This window comes from Delphinapterus leucas, chromosome 9 (genome assembly GCF_059928025.1).
Source record: "Delphinapterus leucas isolate spDelLeu-1000000601 "Yukka" chromosome 9, BTC_Dleu_Yukka2, whole genome shotgun sequence".
Taxonomy (NCBI): Eukaryota; Metazoa; Chordata; class Mammalia; order Artiodactyla; family Monodontidae; genus Delphinapterus; species Delphinapterus leucas.
In genome coordinates, this window is record NC_143137.1 from 55,637,425 (window position 1) to 55,649,492 (window position 12,068).

General features: G+C 36.3%; 1 protein-coding gene across 6 annotated transcripts in view; it reads right to left on the reverse strand.

The window, feature by feature from the left end:
• Positions 1–12,068, reverse strand: part of KRIT1 (KRIT1 ankyrin repeat containing) — a 43,438-nt gene that overhangs the window by 23,409 nt on the left and 7,961 nt on the right. For 5 of the 6 annotated variants that reach the window (XM_089917627.1, XM_089917626.1, XM_022585702.3 and 2 more), the window contains 6 exons: positions 10,513–10,605; positions 9,221–9,350; positions 7,981–8,224; positions 7,655–7,770; positions 7,292–7,435; positions 773–929 (listed from right to left, as the gene is read on the reverse strand). In XM_089917627.1, coding sequence (XP_089773753.1) covers positions 773–929; positions 7,292–7,435; positions 7,655–7,770; positions 7,981–8,224; positions 9,221–9,350; positions 10,513–10,605 — 884 coding nt within the window. The remainder of the gene's footprint in view (positions 1–772; positions 930–7,291; positions 7,436–7,654; positions 7,771–7,980; positions 8,225–9,220; positions 9,351–10,512; positions 10,606–12,068) is intronic. The other variant, XM_089917628.1, reaches the window with a different exon arrangement.

A 12,068-nucleotide genomic window follows, 5' to 3' on the forward strand; every position in this document is an offset into this window, starting at 1 on the left:
AAGTTCTGATTATAGTAACAACAAAGGTTTTGTTAAAGCTTTTTTAAAAAAATTTTATTTATTTAATTTATTTATTTTTGGCTGCGCTGGGTCTTTGTTGCGGTGCACGGGCTTTCTCTAGCTGGGGCGAGTGGGGGCTACTCTTCGTTGTGGTGTGTGGGCTTCCCATTGTGGTGGCCTTTCTTGTTGTAGAGCACGGGCTCTAGGCGTGTGTGCTCAGTAGCTGTGGCTCGCAGGCTCTAGAGCACAAGTTCAGTAGTTGTGGTGAATGGGCTTAGCTGCTCCGCGGCATGTGGGATCTTTCCGGACCAGGGCTCAAACCCCCGTCCCCTGCATTGGCAGGTGGATTCTGAACCACTGCACCACCAGGGAAGCCCCAAAATACTTGTTAGTACAAATTCCAAAATATCCTTTTCCTTCTTAAAGATATTTTTGAGAAAATACACTATAAAGTGAAAAGAGGTTAAATTTTATGTACATTCTGTAGATGCATGGCGGTGATGGTTCTAAAACAATGTAAATGTACTTAATGCCAATGTACATGTAAAAATAGCTAAAATGGTAAATTTTATGTGAGACATATTTTACTATAATCTAAAAAAGTATGTACAAAAGCAAAGTGTATCATAAATATTACTTATTTTATATAGTAAGTGAAATTTGTTTTTATTTTTCAGCTGACCTCTCAAGTGTATAACTTAACATTTTAGTGTCATTGTTATTCACTGTTTGATCATTAAAAAAAAAAAAAAAAGCCTGGAAAATAACTTACTCTGTCAACTTCTGGATGGTTTAGGAGAATCTGTACTATTTCAGCATGTCCTCCTCCAGCAGCAAAATGAAGAGGAGAACTAAGTTGTCCATTCAAAAGGTTTGGATTGCACTTTCCTTTCTCTAACAATATGCGAGTGGCTTCAACTTTTCCATACCTATAAAAAAATAAAACACCTAAAAAGTCACCTGAAATGTTTGAAAAATCCAAATTTTAGACAATATCTAAGATTTTTCTAGGGCAGAGAACAAGCAATGAAGACACAGATGTAATGTTTTCAGTGCTCAGGGGTTTCTTATGAATTACTCTGATTCAGTTCAACTGTTTCTATTTCTGATCAACTGGGAGAAAATATAATCTCAAATACAAGATAGAGTAGATGACAGAGAATCACTATCACACAAAATACAATACAAAAGTTATAAATTAGGGAGATAAAATTTTTAGTCAAAATTCTTTTCAGAAGCAGAAAGTAACCCATAAATTTAATGCTTTTTACTCAGCCCTGCCTTTGATTTACAAAATAGGCCCAAAGACGTAATTCTCCACATAGCTGCTGTATGAGGCAATGTGGGAGACACGAAGATATGTTACAATGAACGGTCTCTGCTCTGGTAAAGGCTTATAATGTAATCAGAGAGGAAAACAAAAACATGAGATAAGTTACATAACACTGTAAAATTTAAGTAACAGTTGAGGAGAACAATCAAAAAATATATATTTGTCAAATCATAATAGTATATAATTAATGCTTTAAAAAATGTTGGAAAACGAAGATAAGATTTCAGTCTCAGTTCTGAAAAGTGTTCTGATAGAAGAATAATTTGAACTGGATTTTAAATAGGAAGAAGCTGAAGAGATGCTGAAGAGAAGTAAATATTCTAGATAGTGGGAAAAAGAGTACAAAGAATGTGCGAGACATAGTGAGTCCACCATTTGGTTATAAAGACTTATATAAGGTCGCAATCTAATGCAATGGTGGAAAGGTAATTCATTTTTTGGAAATAAATGGGTAGAAGGGGAAAGGAAATTTGCTTTTAAATATGGTGCATTTGAGGGGAAAATAGCACATCTTTAGAACTAATACGATTTGCTGTCAACTTTCTTCCCCTTCACATACCCTATGGTTTTCCTACACCCTGAACCTGCTAATTGTATCCTAGCCTTCTTATTCATGACTGTTTGCTCATGTTCTTAGCTATTCTTGAGATGTCCTTTTCCCCCTCCTGACTTTGTTTAGGTTAAGTTCTATTATTTCTCTGAAACAGTTTAAAATCTACCTCCTCTATATTCCCACTACATTTTACCATTTCAGTTTTAGTTTTTAACCTCATTTTATCTACTTTTATAGGGGACCAAAATGTATATATACATTTCTATCAGCCTGGAAGCTCCTTGAAGGTTATGTCTTTGCATTCTCCAAACTGCCTTATGTATATAAAAAAAAAAGAAAAAAAAAAAGAGTGACTAAATTGTTCAGTTGGCAATTGAAAATGCAGACTTGGTACTCAGGAGGAAGGCAAAGGCTTGAGATATCTAAGAATATGCAAATTCATCCAACTGAGAAGAATTACTGTTAAGGCTGGGAGGAATGGATGAAATCTTTCTGAGAGAATTTTGAGAAAGATGAACATTTTAGAACAATGAAATGCATCTTGAAAAACACTTTCAGGATAGGAAAAGATACTAGGGGAGCAATTCAAGAAGTAATAATAAAAATAATTAATATAAACATATTTTGTATGATTCTTTAAAGTTTTCAAGGTACTTCCTTATATAATTACTTAATATAATCTTCACAGCAAATTACGATGCAGGCAGAGATATTTCTAGTGCACAGATGAAAAAAATGAAGCTTGTACCAGTTAAGTAACTTGCCCAAGGTCTCATGGTTACCAGCCAGTTAGAATCCAGTTTTCTGAATCGTGGTATAGCTGTTTCCATACTATAAACACATGCTTGGGTCACAGAATGGAGACCCGTATTTCAATAATCATAATAATGGTATCAGTTATATCTTGCATTTGTACTGACCTTTACTATAGCTCCATTATAGCTGTCCTTTCAACTGCAATTTGTTCCTTGAACAAAGGGGTGGTCAACAGCATTTAATGCAGCAGAGCAGGGAAAGAGATTAAAAACTCAGAAAAGGTTAAGAAGGTTCATGAAGAGTGAAAAAGAGAAAGCAGTGTGTGTGGCCCCCTTACCATTGAAGTCTGGCTATGAAAGGAAGGGAATAAACAGGATAGTGGCCAGAAGAGGCAGCAGGTTCAAATTAAGGTTCTTTTTCAAGGAGGGAGAAGAACCATGTATGTTTGAAGACAAGAGGAAAGAAAGTGCAGAAAAGTAGGAAGTGAATTTAATGGGGAACAAGAAGGATTTTTCATGCAAACTCTATGATACAGGAGAGAGATGGGAACAAAAGAACTGATTGGGGTGGAGAAGAAGGACATTTCTGATGGCGTCAACTGTCTTTGAAAATAGGGGGTAAAACTATCTGATGAGAGTAGAGAAAAAAGGTAGTGGAAGTTTAAGTGCTTAAGAGTAGAAAGATTTAGAATAGTTTATAGGGGACCAAAAGGCTGCCAAGATGAATGAGACAAAGACAACACACAACTGGCTACAGTGAAGGCCCAAATGAAATCAGATGGAATAATTTGTAGGGAGCCAAATCATCATAGTTCTAAAATACTCTTTAGCAATGATATGAAGCCTGAAGGTACTATCAGAGAGAGAAGATACTGATTTGAGAGAGGTGAGAAAATATGAGATGTCAGTGAGACTTTTACTGAGTGGCTGACAAGTTACCCATAAGGGGAGAAAGTCAACTTAAATAGTTTTGGAAAATGGTGATTCTAGTAAAGAAAATTTTTAGGCACATGTCATCAATATGAGAATTTTTGAAGCTTGGAGTAATCCTAGGAGTGATTTAATTAAGTGGTCCTCAAAGAGTGATCCAGGAAACTCTTTGATCTCTGAAATCTTTTCAGGGTGTCCTCTTGGTCAAACATATTTTCATAATAATACTAAGATGTTATCTGCCCTTTTCATTATCATTTTCTCGTAAGTGTACGATGGAGTTTTCTAGAAGCTACCTGACATGAAAATTGCAGCAAATTAAAGGCAGAATCAGATGTGAGAATCCAACTATCTTCTACAAGGCTAGACAGTAAAAAGATGCAAAAATGTAAAATAATGCTACTTTTCTCATTAATTTTTTTGTTTTTGGAAAATAAGGGCATATTTCATAAAACTTTGTTATTTATGTTAATATATGTTTATTGTTATTTTAAAATGAGTTAAGAAATGCTTAAAATATTTTTCAGTTTAAACTTCTAATATAGTAACACTAGATATACTTCACATAAACCAAAGCTATTTGGGATCCTGTAATTTTGAAGAATGACAAGGAACCCTAACACAAAAGTTTGAGAACCACTGATCTAATAAAACCCCTCATTTTAAAGATGAGAAAACAGAAAAAGATGGGTAAAACATCTTGTCTAAGCTTATAAAGATAGGCCCCAAATCCCAGTCTCTTGATGAGATAGCCCAGTATTCCCCTTCTCAATCCTTGTACCAGTTAGTGAATAAGAGTACATTTCCAAGATAAGGTAATTTATGTTCTTTACTAAACAGTTAAATCAGTCTTCATTCAAATTCACATGAATCAAATTATCTATCTTATTAAAAGTATTGCAGGACTTTCCTGGTGGCGCAGTGGTTAGGAATCTGCCTGCCAATGCAGGGGACACGGGTTCGAGCCCTGGTCCAGGAGGATCCCACATGCTGTGGAGCAACTGAGCCCGTGCGCCACAACTACTGAGCCTGCACTCTAGAGCCCGCGAGCCAAAACTACTGAGCTCACACGCTACAACTACTGAAGTCCGCGCGCCTAGAGCCCATGCTCCACAACAAGAGAAGCCACCGCAATGAGAAGCCTGCACACCACAATGAAGAGTAGCCCTCGCTCACCACAACTAGAGAAAGCCCGCGCACAGCAACGAAGACCCAATGCAGCCAAAAATAAAAAGTACTGCAAGGTGACCTATACTACTAGTGGTGTATTAAACTTGGTTATTATTTCCAGCTAACAGAAATTAGTTTTATTGAAGGATAAAACTCTTCCTTGGTGTATTGCAGTAATACGACTTTACAAATAAAAGTACAACAGGTAATGAATTTTAGATTCAGACATCAAAATCTTTAAATTTTTATAACACTTTAATAATAGACAACATTTTTTGAGTGCTTATTACTGCCAGGTACCCTTCAAAGCATTTATTTGCATTTTCTCCTCTAATCTGAGGAGAGGCACTAAAATTACGCTCATCTTTTAGATAAAGAAACAGATCCTTAGAGACATTAAGTAATTTGCTAAAGGCCATACTTTTAGGAACTAAAAGTTTCAGTTGGGTCTGAAACGTAGGTACATACCAAAGCACATTAAATACTATACCATACTTCTGTTTTTATGTAATAGGCAGTTGAAAATATTACCATTCTTTTAATAGAGAAGAAAAAAAGGCCCTGCCGCAAAAAGGGCAACAATATAGGCAAATATAAATTTGGGATTCCTAAGCTAAAATTTACTGCCTCTGTCTTTTTCAATTCCACAGTGTACTTTCTTGGAGTTTGAACTATATTCTCTACCTCTTTTTGTTTAGCTCAACAAAAAGCATGTGATTTCTTCTGGTACTGCTGCTTCTACCAGTATCTACCAGTAATCTGAAGCAACAACTGTAAGTTCAGTGAAAGAAGATTTAGGGTAACTCTTTCCAAATCTGAGTATAAAAATTCCCTGTAATGGTAAAACAATTAAGAATACATTTATAGAATAAAAGATTATATTTTTAAGGAAACAGAAAAAAAAATTAAGAGCATATTTATTTAATAAAGGAGCATATTTTTAAGGAAACAGCATATTTTTAATGGAGAAAAGATATATATTAAAAGCAACTATATTTAGCTACTAGATCAGAAATATTGATCAATAAGCTATTTGATCACAGTGAAATAAAAAGAGTTTGAGTTGAAAATGATCTAATTAATGTATTTTACATATAGATAATAAACTAAGATGCAGAGAGGTAAAGTAAAGCAGCAGTAACCTTTCTGGCACCAGGGACTGGTTTCGTGGGAGACAATTTTTCCATAGATGGGGGATGGTTCAGGCGGTAGGTAACGCGAGTGACAGGGAGCGGCAGATGAAGCTTCGCTTGCTCGCCTGCAGCTCACTTCTTGCTGTGCGGCCTGGGTGCTAACAGGCCGCGGACAAGTACCGGTCCACAGCCTGGGGGTTGGGGACCTCTGAAGTAAAGTCATTTGCTCAACGTCATGCAGCTAAAAAGTTGTGGACTTTAACAGGCCGTAAATAGTGCAGGCACTTCTTAAACTAGCCAAAGAAGTTCACTTTAAACAGTAAGTCAAAAGCAACTTTCCCATAAGAAATAATGGTAAATAACTTAATTACATCCTTTCTAGAGGACAGGCTACAGCAAATAGTTAACTACTGCTACGAACATAAATTTAAGAACGTAACCCAGGCTGAGGGGAAGAGTTATTATTATGTGAGAAGAGTACCAGAGCAAGAACTACACTGGGCAACTAGTGGAAAGAGCTAACTCCAATCCTGTGAGCTAATCCCTCTCATAAAAAAAAAAAAAAAAAAAAAAGGAAGGCTTTAATTCTAATGAAAACTTTTGGTGTTTCCTGATACCACAGCTTTCCAAAGAACTAAAAGAATACTTTTCTAACATGATGCAAGGTCAAATCATAAGTAGCTAACACATGTAAATTTTATAAGGATAGGGCTTCCCTGGTGGCACAGTGGTTAAGAATCCGCCTGCCAATGCAGGGGACACAGGTTTAAGCCCTGATCTGGAAAGATCCCACATGCCACGGAGAAACTAAGCCCATGTGCCACAACTACTGAGCCTGAGCTCTAGAGCCTGCAAGCCACAACTACTGAGCCCATATGCCACAACTACTGAAGCCCACGTGCCTAGAGCCCGTGCTCTGCAACAAGAGAAGCCACTGCAATGAGAAGCCTGTGCACTGCATCTAAGAGTAGACCCCACTCACTGCAACCAGAGAAAAGCCTGCACGCAGCAACGAAGACCCAACGCAGCCAAAAATAAAAAATAAATAATAACAATAATAAAATAAAATATAATAAGGATAAACAAACATAACACAACTCCAGTACAAAACAATAGAAATTGCAAGGGTGAATAAGGGACGGTGTGCTGTGCAATGGCACTTGCTAGTCATTAGCTATCCTACTGCATGACCTCAGGATGCCTGAAAACATTAATGATACTTTTCCTGTGGGGCAGACCTTGTAAATCTGAACGGTGTGGCACATACACAGTAATCAAAGATTACTACAGATAAAGGTCATAAGGCAAACATGGTAGAGGAAAAAGTGGCTGGAATGAGGACAGCTTTGAAAAGAAGCACTAACATTTACAAACTAAGGATTCATTCTTTCTAAAAACAAAAGAATAATCTATTTACCAGCATGCATAATGAATGGGTGCCCAGTGGTCACTATCTAATTGGTTGACTGAAAATCTTTCATTGAGAAGTCGGCTTAATAATTCTGAATCTCCTTCACAGGCACTTCGATGGAGAGGAAAATCATCTACCCACTGTCGTTCCCTAATCATTAAAAGAAAAGAAGAAAAATAAAAACAGGCACTGTTGAAATTCATATTCTTTTGAAACAAATGTGACATATCTATGAAAGCTATGTTTCACTGAGCAGCTGTAAACTAAATCATTTATGTAATGATTACATTGCATATATCATTTTAAACAGTATTTTAACATTAGAATTAGGTGTTTAAAAAGCAATGTGAAGGAAAACCAGAACAATACTTGTCTTCTGTGACACTGCTCATGCTTCTCTGCCATTTTTCCTGTTTGGGAATTTGGATTTTTGAGTAGTCTGGAGCTCCTAGACCAAAGTATGGATTTATTACCACTTTATCTACCTAGAAAGGGAAAACAAAACAAAACAAAAACAAAAACAGCTTTAGATACTGAGCTTTAGATACCTGACTTTGATGTATAAAAATAGAGCTAAGTACGGATGTCATCTTAATGTTTACAATTAGTAATAGATGCATTTATCTCAGGAAAAAAAATTACATTTGAAATGACATGTCTTTTGAAATCAAAGCCAAAATTCATTCAACTCTTACCCGGTTTGTATATTGAAGATCTGATCCAAACAAAGGGTTGTAAATACAGGTATCTGCTTTCTCTAGGGCTAACATTTTACTCTTTATTTCTAGTGCACTATAGCCCATATGTAGTGAGTTTTCTGTCTGACCTGATTCAGTAGCATATGCAGGGTTTATAACATTAGTTTTTATCCGCTCAAGAGGAGAAGGTCGGAATAAAGCCGGAATAAAGTGAGATTGTGCATGACGTTCATCTAACCACCTGGCAAAATAAAAAGAAGAGGTAGTAGATGTATATGTTAAAAAGTGAAGATGAAAAAACTAAACTACTATCCAACTCTGATGTGTGATTCTTTCTAATACTACATTCAGATTTTTATATATTTTTTTTAAAATAAATTTATTTATTTTTAGCTCTGCTGGGTCTTCGTTGCTGCGTGCAGGCTTTCTCTAGTTGCGGCGAGTGGGGGCTACTCTTCAGTGATGTGCACAGGCTTCTCATTGCAGTGGCTTCTCTTGTTACAGAGCACGGGCTCTAGGTGCATGGGCTTCAGCAGTTGTGGCACACTGGCTCAGTAGATGTGGCTCGCGGGCTCTAGAGCTCAGGCTCAGTAGTTGTGGTGCACGGGCTTAGTTGCTTTGCAGCTTGTGGAATCTTCCCGGACCAGGGCTCACACCCGTGTCCCCTGCATTGGCAGGAGGATTCTTAACCACTGTGCCACCAGGGAAGTCCCGGGATTTTTATAATTTTAATTAGTGTTAAGTACTTCATTTACTGTAAATAAAAGTTCTGTTACTGGACATAGCAAACTATTTTTTTTAATGCATGTAACATAATAATAATTAAAATCCTTTTCAAAAAACACGAAGCCCTTTAAAAATTTAAACCACTGAGATGTAGGTGACATTAGACCTGCTGTTACAGAAAGACAAAAGGCATGACAGGTGAAACGACTTGTTCACTATAAGGGTAAATCAATACTAAATCTAGTTTTATAACAAAGGAATCTTAATTCTTAGGCCAGGGCAATCTTTGTCATTTTCTAAGAATAAACTTAACATGTTGCAAGCAAATCAGGACAATCTTGTCTTTGGGGTTTAAAATTTTTATATTATACTTCAAAAACTTACCATTTCTTAATATATATATTATTAATTTTATTATTGTCTTCCAAAAGAATTTCTATCTCTCAGAGCTAATATCTAATATGAACATGTATTTGATTTATTAAAAAATATTTTTAATGGCAGTTCTTACTTATCCAAGGCTATTAACATTCTTGCTGTAAGTGCAGCAAAGTGAGTGCTGGATTCACTACAGACTCGCATAATATCTTGTAAGCAGTAAAAAATTGGGCATCCTGGAGTATACGTATATTTAGTATTATCTGAAAAAGAAAAATGAAGAATTATGCCATCATATAAAAGGTTTACGACTGCATGATTTTTATTTAAAAGTACACAGTATGTTAAAAAAATTGTTAAGTATAACATAAATTGTTCTAGATTTTAAATTAGTAGACTTGGATTCAAGTGCTGGCCAGCTCTGTGACCTTATCCATTTGGGTGAATGCAGGATTTAGAATCCTGGAGGACTACAGAAATTGTTTCCCCTTTCTCTTCCTCAACAATGTTGTAAAATTCTGATTAATAATAAGGTTTCCAGCACCATTTAACATACTGATCTGTTTAACCTAAGTATGGCTGGGGAAAAAAAAAATTCTGTAATGGTAGAGCTGGCTAATAAAATTCGTGTAAGTACTGTGTAGCAGCAGTCTGATGAGATGTCCACAGTGGGTCATTAATATATCATTAGTATTATTACGGCCTTACATGAGGCCAGTACTCTACAGGTTCCAAAGTGATTTTTACATCTAATACCTCACTGAATTCTTCCAGCACGATGAACCAAGTAGGAGCAGATACCTATCTTACAAATAAAGAGGTGAGGCTTAAAGAGGTGATTTGCCCAGAACACAAAATTAGTGGGCTGCATGGTCTGCACTGAAGCTCAATATTTTTTCTATTATTCCAGGATAATAGGATAAATTCCTTTCCAAAGCTCAAATTAAATTTTCATATTAGATCTAAGTTCTTTAAATATTACCACTACTGTTAGGAAGAGTATTTTAGAACTATTACTGACACTTTCTTTTCCCAAATATAAGATAGGTTCTGATCATAATCTGTTAATTTTCCAAAATACATAAATTTTTATTTCTATTCTACCTATATAGCACAGCCTGAAAAATCCCTCATTATAAGCTAAAACCTTTTTGTTTCGATTATGGCTTCCTTCCTCACTTCTTTGTTCTACTTTTAAAAACAGAAACGAAAATATTACTGATCAGTCTGGAAGCCTGAATATTACTTTGAAATCAAACCATCTTTTTAAGTAACAAATTTCTCCATCTTCCATTATCTTAAAAACATGTATTCTATAATAGTATTACAATAGTAACTATGAATCCAAATTCCTAAGTTCCTCAACAGACTTTAGCTTAGCACCTAAGGCATACAAAGATTCATAAGGTGAAACTTAGACTTTACCTTTGACAACTGATGGAACAATAAATAATGCCGCTTCTCTGCCCATCTTCTCCCCATCCAGAGGAAATTTCTTCATTAGTATCACTCGTTTTCCTAATCATTTTTTTAAGTCAGTAAAGATAAAAATAATGGGCCTTTTAAAATCTTATATATTACCTTGAGAATTAGAAAAAAACATTTTAAAGGCAGTATTAAGAGGAACTGAAATATAAAAAGTCAATTTTATTATGGGCACTAATAAAAACTGGTAATTCTGGTAATAATGTAAATCATTCTGTGGACAATCAACCAATAGATCCCCTGTTCTGACTCACTAAAAGAGAAGCTTCCTATACGTAGCAAGGAAAACCATCCTGCTAAGGACTGACAGAGCAGCTGAACAGCAACACATCCTGCAAGGTGAACAGGCATATACTTCATTCAGTTGGGATGCAGATGGTAAGAGTTTCACTAAAGTCTAAGCTGGCCAAGAAGCGTAGTGTACATAAACTGCAAAGTCTTAAAGTTTAGCAGCTCTTCATTTAATATTCAACCTCCACTCTCAATTTCAGTTTTTATTAAAATCTGATTGGGCTATAAACTATTGTTCTGAATTGTAACCACCATTCTCTTTTTTTTTTTTTTTTTTTTTGCGGTTCGCGGGCCTCTCACTGTTGTGGCCTCTCCCGTTGCGGAGCACAGGCTCCGGACGCGCAGGCTCAGCGGCCATGGCTCACGGGCCCAGCTGCTCCGCAGCATATGGGATCTTCCCGGACTGGGGCACGAACCCATGTCCCCTGCATCCACAGGCGGACTCCCGACCACTGCGCCACCAGGGAAGCCCGTAACCACCATTCTTATACTTAGTCTGTTGTTCCTGATTTGGCAGCAAGGGGGCTATAAATAACAACCTACAAGTCTTTCACTCTAAAACCTTTCATATTCTGGATATCTTTGTCATAATTTTTATCAACCCTTCCAATCTCCCCATCCCAAGAAATAGAACCTTGTTCTTGACCCAGGTAGGAATGCCTGGCTGGATGTCTTCTGTGGACAGGTAGATAATATGAGCTCAAGCAGCTTCATTCATTCACAAAATGCTGGAGTCAATATTTGTGATTATTATGGCACATTATTATTATAGCCCCCAAACAATTTTTTACAAAATAGACACTTGTACAAAATATAAGTGTTAGATACATTCTAATAAATTTCAGAGGCAATATTTCTTTTGTCTGGCTTGAGGTCTTGTCCCACTTAATCTTTCCTGCCTTGCAGCTTCCCTAAATCCAGTTCTGATCCATTGTTTAATTGCCTACTTTGCAAATTATATATGCAACTATGAGATCTGTCATGCGGGGAAAGAAAAGCACTGATTACAAGTTGGGAAATGAGGTTCTAGTCCTAACTCCTCCACTAATGGGAATATGATTTTTGTAGGTGACAACCTATGTTTGCATTTCCATTTTACAGATGTAAAAATGACTATATACTAACTCACAGGACCAATTTAAGAATTTCATTAATAAGTAATTGTGGTAGTGTTTTATAAACTATATATAGCACTGCACAAAAAG